At 41.8% G+C, this 12,333-nt stretch overlaps 1 protein-coding gene across 1 annotated transcript; it reads right to left on the reverse strand.

The window, feature by feature from the left end:
• Positions 1–155: 155 nt before the first annotated feature.
• LOC143359567 (putative glucosylceramidase 2) lies at positions 156–4,310 on the reverse strand. The gene is made up of 8 exons (XM_076797573.1): positions 4,259–4,310; positions 2,990–3,063; positions 2,159–2,492; positions 1,728–1,990; positions 1,047–1,478; positions 894–976; positions 409–683; positions 156–326 (listed from the first exon to the last, which is right to left on the reverse strand). The coding sequence occupies exons 1-8, from the start codon at positions 4,273–4,275 to the stop codon at positions 224–226; spliced, it is 1,581 nt and encodes a 526-aa protein (XP_076653688.1). The 5' UTR covers positions 4,276–4,310; the 3' UTR covers positions 156–223.
• Between the last annotated feature and the right edge of the window lie 8,023 nt (positions 4,311–12,333).

Raw genomic sequence — 12,333 nt, forward strand, 5'->3', positions numbered from 1 at the left:
GGTTTCTTTCCTGTTTTCCAGAGCTGTCGAAATTCAGAGGCATATTGCTACGATAATGGGAATTTGCATAATCATTTATGGTCTCATAATAATCCAGAAATGTCTCGAATAAGACGTGAAAGCGCAAAGAAAGTGGATGGGATAAAAATGCACAATTTTTAATATATGACGTCTGCTCTAAGCTGTATTCTATATGTTTAGTATAGAATGGTCAGTAACAGTTTCAATTCCCATAGATAATAGTGTGCATAGACCGTGGCGGAAGTTCCACGCATAGCTTCCCTTTCTTCTTGTCGTTGACGACAACGTTGATCGGAATATCCCATCTGTAACGCATGGGAAGTACGATTAAAATACAGTTCGGCAAATTTCACAGAGAATACCAGGTTAGAGCTTATGAAACATTACGTGTTGAAAAGCACGACGACAATCTCGTTCGAGGGCGTAACGAACGCCGTGGATTTCACCTGGATGTCATCGGTGATGGCAATCCTGGTCGAACCTCTCTCGAGGAATCTGCTGAAGTGATGCAGAGCGTAATACATTGCCTGCTTGTAGAACTCGCCGGACGTCGCGTTTATTATAATGGGCGAGTCGGCGTAATTGTGGATCCAGTTCGGTCCACCGGTCTCGTCCAACGCTAGGTTCCAATCAATCCAACCAACCGACCAGTTGTTCACATACTGAAAAAGTTCATGGTATACAAATATTAATTCTTTGCAGTCGACGTTATTTCATATTTCCGGTCCAAATTTCAATTAGTTCCAATTGCTCTTTAACATGATAAATTACGCCGTGGAAACAAGATAACGAAAATTTAGAATGCAATATTGTAAGAATGCCAAAAACTTTTCATTTATTATAATATATTTATGTACTACAGTGCTACGCACATCCAATATGCTCGACATATATGTCTCTCCTCGATCCCACGATCCCAGGTCAACCGGTTTAATAAACGGTCCGGTTCCCATTCCTATTAAATTAAGTGTGTTATTTATCTGAGAAATCCCTCGATCTGGGAACGCAGTGATCGACGTTGGTACCTGTGCATGCTTCGGTCATCAGAATGAATTTGTCCGGGAAAGAGTTGTGCGTTTGGGTTAAGACATTGGCCGAGGACATAAAATCGGCGTAATGGTGGACAGCTACACCAGCGGCGTAATGTAACGCCATTTTGTTAGTGAGAACTTCTTGGATGAACCAAGGCAGGAAAATCCTTTGGTCTTCGAGAAGCAGGATCTTTGTATTGTTGCGCGAGGACGCTGCCAACTTTGGTCCTAAATTGTTGCCAACCCAGGCAGCAACGGTTTTTGACGTCCATTCCATGCTGTTCAGCTGGCCGAACAGTATGTAGGAGGTGAGTGGTTCGTTTCCAGTCGACACCGCCCATACATTGATACCATTCTTGTAGTACTCCTCCAAAAATTTTAATATGTAATCGGCGTAGAGATCATAATACTCAGTCTTCAAGAAACCTGACGAATCATTGAAAAACCATTGTTATTTGCATGTCTTCTCGACATCGCAGGATCATAGCTCTACCCTTCTCCTTCTACGACGCTATTCCCCCACGCAGGTTCATGTGTCACAATGTCGCGTGACTAATAGGGTAATGGCAGAGAGAGGGCAACTTCAAAAGAAGGAGCGGGGTAAAGATTTTCTTGTTGCAAAAAAATACATACTCGTCTTATTTATTAAAGAAAACTGTATAGGGATATTCTCACCGTATCCGTTAATCTTATGGTTGGTCTTCATCCATGGTGGAGCGGACCACGCGGCGCTAACCAATAACAACTCAGGATTCAACTTTTGAGCTTGCTGAATGAATGGTATTTTGTAATTGTAATCTTCGGGTGCAAGGGAAAACTGCTTCAGAGTAAGGTCGTTGTCGTGGTCGTCGTACGTGTAGGGTTTCGTCGAAAAATCGGTACCGCCGATCGGCAAGCGACCCAACGAGTATCTGCTTCCTTCTTTGCAGTAGTATGCACTGCAAACAGTTAACCAATTCAGTATCTTTATCATTTGTAAAAAACTTATTCTGATTTAAATTGAGTGTCGTGACTTACAAGACTGACTGTACGCAGGGATCAAGGTTCTACTGTACTTCGCTTTATTTTGACCGATTGAACGCTTATTACTCCGCTGTGCAACTTACCACAACAGTTTGTCCACAACAGGCTTCGACAGCTTCTTGAGGTTGATGCCAGCAGAGTCAGTGAACGCGCCGCCAAACCCTAGGATCTTCTGATATTGTTCCGAGCTGTCCACGTTCAAGGTGAGCGGGCCAAATAGTGTATTTGGGCAATCGCCGTATTGTTTTTCCGAGAAGCTCATTCGTCGGCCGTCCTTCGCCGAAACATACCAGTAGAAGCTTCCGTGCACCGGCACCTTTGGATTTTGTTCCGGCGTCTCGTCACAGTAGGTTGCATTGCAAACGCACACTATCTTATCGTGACCATAACTTTTAGGAACGCAGCCGTCCGACTGACCTATGATTCACACTTCTGCATAAATATCAACCATTCTCATTTGTTCCCTCCCTCGTGTGTACATTAGCGTGGACCTTATCTTTACCTTATCAACTATGACATTTTGAACATGCGCGTTCCAGGCGCGGCACATTGAGCGCGAAGTTTTGAAATGGAAATACAGTAAATTGTGTCCACACAGCCGCGAGGTACACACCGTGAGAGGCCGCCACCGCCGAGGAGTGTAACATAACACAGTCGGGTAGCCGGTGTGAGGCCAGTAGACCACTACTAATCCAGTAACCAACTCATATCGCCAGAACCGTGTAGTGGACTTATATCGAGAATTTACTGTATATCTTTCAGTTTTTCATTTGTGCAATTCTTGTTTGAATCAATTACGTAGCAAAAAGTATGATAAAATATCCCTTGTCTTCAGTGTCCAGATAATTTCTTTGTGTCAACTTCCTCCGATCTACTCTATTGTTTGAAATGCATAAGAAAACGCTGATACATACCTTCGGCCAGGAGAATGAAGCCAAAGAACAGTACAGTCTTCCACATTACTAGACGAATCGCTTTACAGCGGCACCTGTAACCAGGATTGTGTCAGTTTTTCTGGCAGCCAACTGTGCACGCACTTTATTCATATCCGATTATATCGCGAGGATGGATAACACGCTCCGCCCGGACACTTATCCATCATCGTCAGCAGTAACGAGAAAGTTGGAATTCTTATTGGCGCGGTCAGTTGTTTTACATAATTCATGCTTGCTCCACTATTTGGAGTCTACGAAGAATAAATAGCGAATGGCTATGGTTAACTCTTTCCTTACGGCACACAGTGGGCAATTTGGACAAAATCGGATTCAAAATCAAGGAACTTTCGATAGGAATGAGGTAGAGCAATGAAATTTTTTTTAAATGAAAGCTGCAACTTTGTAGAATATGGGAAAAATAGAGAGATTGTGGTACGAACGCTTTTCAACCTCGAGAAAATTCGTTAAACGCGCACAAATTCAAGAAAATTTTAGTTTTTCCAATACCACGCGCGGAAAAAATTTTTTTATAACATGCTATACATCATTTCCCATAGATTTTTTCACGCTGATTTCAAATCTGGTCTCAAAATTTGTCTACGACCTCAGGATTTTGCAAAAAATAGATTTTTGTGACAAAAACTAATGAAGTCATTTTTTAGTTGAAATGAATGGATGGTAATAATCTTTCTATTTTTCCCATATTCTACAAAGTTGCAGCTTTAATTTAAAAAAAATTTCATCGCTCTACCTCATTTCTATCGAAAGTTCTTTGATTTTGAATCCGATTTCGTCCAAATTGCCCACTGTGCGGCAGCCCGCTCCGCTGGAGTGACGCCACTGAACGGGTCACCGTCCCGCGAAGTGTACACTTTGCATGTCGGTATATTTCGATGTTCGGACTTATGTCTTTCAACGCTACTTTGTGATTGTCTTGTATGTACATTTTGTACCGATTATAGTCGGCACCTGTACACACAGGTTGTCTCGCGAACGCCGACTAGAGTCGGAACCCGTAACGAAAGGGTTAATAGACTTCCAATTTTCGGGGAACTGTCAGCGATCTAGAGTCGAACAAGTGTCTTCGAACTAGTCGCTTTAGACGTTAGACGACCGAAATAAACTGATTTATGTAGAAATATTCCGGGAAAATATATTATATTTTTAATGGAAAAATTCCGACTGTCTAAAGGTTAACGATGTTTCGGTGCACATTACTGCAACACTATACAACAGCCGGCTACTCACTCGATGGAACCCAACATCGCTCAACCACTATGAGATGATACTAATAACTGACTACTCGGCTAGGGGAGCACTGTTATTCTTAACAGCACTCGGTCGAGTATTATAAACGTATACACGCATTGAAATATTCCGTGGTAACGTCATTCGCGTAGAATTGTCTAACCTTGGTTACAAATGGGGAGACTAACAGAGCAAAATGAACCGGGACAGCAGTGCATTTATGCACATTTGTGCATATTTTTACATGTCTTTTCCACAGTGCATATCATAAATCTATTATCCCGTTCGAATGTTTAGAATTTGATAAATTATTGTGATAGATTGGAAGCATCTTTGTTTCGGGTCTATAGAACTGCTGAATATTCTTTAGACATTCTGAAATAAGAGGACGCGAGATGTTATTTATTTAAACTGTTTTGGGGTGTCAGTTTACAACAACCTAAACTGTTGTTGGGGTGCCGTGCACTCCGAGTGTACAGTAAGACCCCGTCCCGATGAGGACTCTTCTGGACAGGGTCTGAAGGTTAATAATTAATACCATCCATAGTACAAGGCGTATTGATTTTCCAAGCCAGCCAACTGAATGACGGTCTAATGATGAATCTAGATGACGTGCCAGAGACGTGCCAATGAATGGCGGCTCGCGTATAGGCACTGTGGAACTGCAGCACCCCCTATTTCCACTTGATGTTATCGATAACATTTAATATAATAAAAACATGGAAAATTCTTTGCATGGAACTGTGCGCTTCACAGTTTCAGCGGCGTGGTGTTTGACTGTTGTACGCATGCGCAAATAGGAAGCTGAAAATTTCTGGAGCAGCACCCCCACTAGTTTTAGCCACGAGCCGCCACTGCAGAAGAGAAAAGAAAACGCCTAGACGCAGACGCGCTTAGAAAAACCAAGATGCAGTCGCATACTTCTGACGAAGTTTCACGAATGGAGTATAAAAGGCCCCAGGATCGCAAAACGCTGCGTCCAGACGCGTTTAGGACCCACGTCAATCCTGTAACGAGTGTGTCTATTCGACAGGTGTGATTCCACTAACCAGCTGAAAGAATTGAATTTTGATTTTACATATTCACTGTTATGTAGACGGTCATTCATGCTGCTGTAAAACGTTGTCGTTATTAAAATGTACACAGTGGGCCTCGATTGATGGTACAAATTATAATAACTTATAATTGCTCGTATTTATTTATTGCTTATGATCTTAGTTTATTGTCACGCGATCTATAATGTATCGGAATAATTGTGAAAAGTATTTTATATATGTGTATAGAGTGAATATTCTGTAACATACTAATATATTACTTATTATACTACATTTTATACATACCTATATACTTTGCATATTTTGCATATTTTTCGTGCATAAATGTCAAATGCATGTTACATATTTATCGTGCATAAACTTCTGCAGTCTACGTCATAGAGATAGTATGGCTCAAAATAAGAAAAAATTAAGAATCAGTATTTTATATTTTTTTATTAGTTTAAAGTTAGTCGTCGATCGAAATCAGTTGATTTTTTAGCAATGAAGATTAGCGTAGACGCTTGTTATGGACACTTGAAAAATTTATTTGCAAGTTTGGTAAACATGATAATCATGGTGTTTACCTTGGTGTATTTTGAATGACGGTCGAATATCAACAAGAAGCTTCAAAATCTTTTTTAAGATAATAATCCAAGAATAGACTGCTAGATCGTGTTACTAGGTAATGTTTGTTGACTCGAGACTGATATTGCCGTTGCTATTAATAAGTTCATTAAGAAAACCTTAGAAAAACACTTTAGATGCGTAACATACCAAGTGGTCAATGAATGATAGTCTGATAATTAACGGAGGCTTATTGTTACGTTTTTTTAATCTCGAGGGAAGTGATTCGATTGTGCTACAGTGTAGAAATTACACTATAAATGTGTTACTGCTGCGCAAACATGGATTAAAAAATCTCATTTTTCTATTCATAGTACGTAAATAACCGCGTCACTCGTTTCCATTAATAAACTGTATTAAACAGATTGGACTGTATTGTCCAGATTTAAAAATAGATTTCCCGCAAATCGCGACTTAAAGGAAATATATGCAATTTCCTTCAAAATAATATGCAATTAAAAAAAAGTAAATTCCGCAAGCCCAAACAAAAACGCATTTTTCATTAACATTTATTTGTAAAACATAATGAAAACACTTCAGTTTTCAAATTTCAGGAAAAATAGTTTGATTTTGTTCCGACATTTTTCTAAATTTTATCCTACATAAAAGACGCAGGCTGTCCAGATCTACAGGTTTTGTTTAACATATTTTTCGATGCAGTAATTAATTTAGAAGATAAAACGATTTTGTGTGCGTTTAATCAGTTACTTTAATGTTTAAGGGCCCGGGAGCACGTTCTCCCGTTACCCGAGCGAGCTCAAACTTTGCACAGATTATTTTTTTCTTAATTCGGAGAATCCTGGGCGATACCTGTCGTTCAGTAAAGCGCTCTGGGCGCTCGCCATTCTTCAATATTTAAACAACGCAGATAAGAATGTTTGATTTAGCTGTTATGCCGCGAGAGCAGACACTCCCTTCGCGTTATTCAGCAAAGGAGGGCGTTTACCTCTTTAGTAAACGCATTCGCAGTTTGCTCTGTTGTGCATTACGTATGTATATATGTATAATACCTCTCCCCGGAATTACACGTTTCAGGTAGAAGCGTACTGTTGACGATGCAATTAATGGATCGACCGTATTATCTAAGGCCTAAGGTAAATGCGTCGCAAGCGTTACGAGACGGATGTTTGCATTTTTCGAGTGTAAAGATTCTGCACAATTGCCAATTACTCTGGTAAAATTGAAAGTCCTGACATCGAACGAAGCAGCACATTTATTAACATTAACCCCTTAACTTGTACGCTCGACTTAATTCGGGCGCGCTAAACAGGCCAAATTGTGCACACTCGAGATAATTAGAGAGGCGTTGTATTTTATGCTGCTATAATTTTTCACAGTCGAATATAATCGAGAATTGAAAATAACAATGTGAAAGCAAAGAAAAAAAATCGTTTAATTGATATTTATCGTTTACATGGGATTGTAAGCTATAACACTTATTTATTCAAGAATAAAATATAGCCTTTTTTCATGGAACAAAAGCGCAGTATATCAAAAATTGATTTTTTTGGCCGGTTTTTAAAAGAAAACTATGCGTTAAGGGGTTAATGCTTTATTCCGACTGATTCCTGTATCGATACGGCTGATGCTGCAAAAGTACAGTGATTTCCCTATATATGTCGCCAAGGCCTGGGTCATCCAGGATAAATGTTGCGGAATTATCCCCACCACCGCGGGGTATACCTCGTGTGGGGCCACGCAGCTCGTGAGGCCTCGGGCGCGGAGGAGTGTAAACATAACACAGCTCCGGTATGTCTCCTGGACGATACATGACGCGGGCAAGACCCGTGTTGTTGATCAAAATCGAGAATTTACTGTACTGGCTAAAATGTGTGACGTCAAGCCTAACCATTGGTTGCTAGCGAGGTCCCCTCTTGCCCCCGTGCCCTCCCGGAGCTCATCAGGTCATATCACCACATAACCTATAACGAGTATAAACGCCCTAATCGACGACTTTGTTTATAGAAGGGATGACTGTGCCCCAGCTGGATGCAGCCGGCACAAAGCATGATCCAGTGGCAATACCATATGATTTCTTAATGTGGAAATTTTGAGAGCTCTAAATTTACCTAATTTTTATAAGTTAATATGAATACTAAAGAGAGAAAGTACAGGTTATTTTGAGATACACGCCGGACTGACAATAATGATAAAAGAGGCAACTCGCTTCGTAGATAGTGAACATTATACAGGAAACAAGTTAATGAAAATACAAAGAGCTAGTTATCCAACATAGCATTTAATGTTTCAGCATTCAATTTTATTATCAGTTATAATTACCTCCTTATCATACAATGAATGTTAAAATCTATGGAGACGCAAAATGAGCGTACTGTCATAATCTACTAGACATCACACTGCTCAATTTAATCATTTTCTCGTTATACATAAAATCTTTTGAAATACATTTTTTGAGTAGAATGATTGTTTTTATTATAAACTTCGTATGTATAAACATTAAATGTTATATCAATCTAATCGTAATCAAATACCGCAATCAACGCACTTTATCAATATAAAAATTTTAATTAACGTTTAGCTCCTAAATGATATACTAAAAAATAGAGGAATTAACTTGTTTTTATATGTAGTATTAAATATCCTGAGTAGAGTTTAGTGGTCACCAAACTTGGAGTGCTCGATATGATATAAGACAGGCTTCACTCGAAAACTTCACCAAGTTTCGTTCTAAGAGTATAAATGCGATCTTTAGACACAGATTACAATCATTAAATTACAGCTATCATTTTGCTTGGAAATCATTCGTATTAATACCTAATATACATGTAGGATTAACATTGCGCTAGATTTCGATCGTGTATTAACTGTCCATAGAGCAACAATGGGTAATAATGTCCGTATACCATGCACAGTATAGTGGCTCTCCTTTTCGACATTTGAATTTCGTTTTACGCCACCTTTCAAAATTGTTCTATTTAATAAAAAAAATTTTGATACAGTCAATATTTTCAAAGATATTCGATAAAAACAATTTTATGAGTATTTAATCAATTATTGTAATGTTTAAGGGCCCGGGGTACGTTTTCCCGTTATTCGATCCAGCTCAGACTTTGCACAGATTGTTTTTATTAATTGAACAATCCAGAGGGGTGGAGTAAAAACTAAATAAAAGCCGCCATAATGCACAGGGTGCCTCAAACGTGAACGACAAAACTGCGAGGGCTTAATGTACGTCTAAAAAAAAAGAAAGTTATTCGTTATGGTTTTTAGGTGTAAGTAAGGTTTAAGTTTGGGGCACACGGTATATACCACATGTTGCAAAAGGAAGAAATTTTTATTATGTTGGGATATGTTTTTTATTGTCTTTGATCATCAATTACCCGTTTCTGTTTGTCCAAGCACGATCTTTGTCGCACTGCAATTACAGTGATTTCTCTATGTATGTCGCCAATGTCTGTATGATAAACGTCGTGGAATTATCCCCACTACCACGGAGTATACCCTGTGAGGGGCCGCGAAGCTCGAAAGGCCTTGAACGTTGAGGAGTGTAAACATAACACGGCTCGGGCATGTCTCTTGGATGATACACGACGCTGGCAAGACCCGTGTTGTTGACAAGAATCGAGAATTCGTTGTATATTGATGATATAAGTCGTTACAGGTGAAATCACAGTTGAGAGTAGAAATTCAGCCACATCGAACGTGATTCATGTAGGAAATACTCGAAATTCCGCCAGATATATGATATTATGAACTGTTACGCGAAATCATCTCTCTTCAGGTAATTGGAAAAGCAACTTTGGTGTACGGTATTAAGACGAGTAAAAACTATGTGAGATGATTTGTCGTTGCGCAACACACTTTAATGTACGTATCTCAGGTATTATTTATAAAAATAATTACTAAAAAACCTATACCCTTATCCTCTCTTCGTTGATACTGTTATTCAGCAACACGTACGTACCTCGCGTCACTATTAATCTGTGTTGTCCATTCACCAGCAACATCGAACCCCTTCTGATTGTTCGTTTGCCTAGTTCTATCGCTTCGTGTGTGAATACAGTGTTGTTGTAAACTTTCGCACAAACGGTAATTATGATTATTATACCGACTAGAATTAATCCATAAGAGGTACAAGGCACAGCAATATCGCTGAATGTCGTTGCTAAGTAGATCCACCTGCGGATTGGAGGTGTTAGTTCCTCGATGCCTTCTTCCACCCACATAATTGGGAAAACGATGTCCGGAAATTTCGACACCACGCCGATATTTGGCTGGTGCTCAACTTTCAAATTTAATTGTAGACGAACTTTCACTTCTAACGGCACTCCAAGTTTGTATGGAACATGACAAAACGATAAATATTATTTTAAACATAGTATAAAAATTCTTCTGCAGAGTGCTAATTTAAATATAGTATAAAAATTCTTCCGCGGAGTGCTAATTTAAACATAGTATAAAAATTCTTCTGCAGAGTGCTAATTTAAATATTGTAACGTAAAGGATTGCGGTGGTTGTGGAATGACAGGAGTTGGAATATCTGGAGACATAGAATATATTTTTCAAAAATGTTAGTACAAACGATGAGAGATAGGTTTTGTTATAAAATAGATTCTTTCAAGAGAGTGAGAGAAAAAGCTAGCAACGAATAATTTAAGAAAAGATTTTATATAATACGCGATACCACACCATCGGGCGTCCGGTTTATTTCAACCGTACTCTCCCTCTGGGAATACGACGACGGCGCGTTTTCGCCGGTTTTCTCATGTCCGATCAGCGGCCTGCCTTCATGGCTGTCCTCTCCGAAACGTACAGAGAAACCAGGCGTCCCTACTCTCAGGCGGCCAGGAAGCTACCCTGTTCTTTCCTCTCGGCGGGCGGCCGGCCTTCATGGCCGTCCTCTCCCATGTATCCCGAGGGCGTCCAGGTGCAACCCCTGTCCTCTCTTGGGCTGCTGGGCGTCCGATACCATTGCTTCGTACTCTCCCATCCTGTAGTGCGACCGGTCCAAAAATTGCCGAGGTTCTCGAGGGGATGGTATTTTCCCGATGGGGAACCCCCGACGTGCTATTGACAGACAACGGCACGGAATTCGCGAATAAATGTTTGCGCGACCTCGCCAAAGAGTACGGAATCCGACTTACTACAACACCCCCGTACCACCCGCAAGCGAACCCGGTGGAACGCGTCAATAGAGTATTAAAAACAATGATTGTAGCCTATATCGGAAGCGACCATAGAGAGTGGGACGTGAATTTGTCGCAGTTTCGATTCGCGTATAACACGGCACGACATTCAGTGCTACAGGCTTCCCCAGCCTTTTTAAACTTCGGGCGAGAACCGCGACCGGCAAAATGCGTGCGAGCGAAAGCGGAACCGCCTATCGACTTCGAGGTAGGCTCCACGACGAAGTGGAAAGAGCGAGTTGCCCAGCTGCCGACGTTGAGGAGCTGGGTAATCGAAAATTTAGAGGACGCGTACAACCGACAGTCGCGTCATTACAATTTGCGACACCGCGATCGGGAGTTCGAGGTGGGGGATAGAGTTCTAAAACGGCAACGCGTTTTATCATCGGCAGCACAGCATATTGCGGCGAAACTAGTTCCGAAATACGTAGGGCCAGTAATAGTAACGAAAAAGGTCTCGCCGGTAGTATATTACGTAGCGACGGAAACCGGCAAGGATCTGGGCAAAGTCCACGTCAGCGATCTAAAGGCGTTCATTCCATCACGAGAATGCACGGACTAAACCTAACAGGAAAGGTTCTATTTCAGTACTGCCGTGGACCCCATTATAACGATAACGAGAAAGCTGCCGGACCCTCGACCACCCCCGCCCGAGAGAATTCGGGGACCGCTCGCTTTGAGGAGCAACATCGATTTGCGCTGGAGCGTTTCCAGCGCCGGCAGGCTGAAGAGGAGGCCGCGGAGAGACGCCGGAGGAGCCTGGCAGAGGCCCCTAAGGAACCGCGCCCCTACGTTTTCCCCGCAGAGCCGCTTCGGATGGCAACATTGTTAGAGCTGCCGAAAGTGACTCCCCCACCAGCTGCCGTACAAAAAAGGGCCGGCCCGTGGGACGCCTGTGTCAAAGACCGGCAGAACGGCTGTTGGCGATGTAGTGCCCGGGACCACAAACATCGGTATTGCCCGGGCCCGGAAACAACATACTGCTTCCGGTGTGGCCGCCTGGGGTATACGATAAAATCGTGCCCGAAGTGTGGTCAGACGTGGAAGGCAGGCGGGCCACACCATCCTTGGGGTTACAAGGAGCCACGGGGGTAAACCCCTCGCATTTCCGAGCTGCCGGGGCCAGTGCCTATAGTCCCTCGCCACCCACGCGGAAAATCGCGGTCCAGAGCGAGCGAGGGGCCCTCCTATCACCATCGCTGCCGAACCGGTTGGGGAGGACGTATCCACCCTCACCCCGCCCCACCAAATTGCCAAGGGTTACAAT

The sequence above is a fragment of the Halictus rubicundus genome, chromosome 12 (genome assembly GCF_050948215.1).
Source record: "Halictus rubicundus isolate RS-2024b chromosome 12, iyHalRubi1_principal, whole genome shotgun sequence".
Classification (NCBI taxonomy): domain Eukaryota; kingdom Metazoa; phylum Arthropoda; class Insecta; order Hymenoptera; family Halictidae; genus Halictus; species Halictus rubicundus.

Excerpts from the sequence above, each read along its gene's own strand:
- LOC143359567 (XM_076797573.1), bottom strand. Across the intron at positions 2,493-2,989 it reads CTTCATTCTCCTGGCCGAAG|GTCAGTCGGACGGCTGCGTT; the intron begins GTATGTATCAGC and ends TGTGAATCATAG. Across the intron at positions 1,991-2,158 it reads GTTGTGGACAAACTGTTGTG|TGCATACTACTGCAAAGAAG; the intron begins GTAAGTTGCACA and ends AACTGTTTGCAG.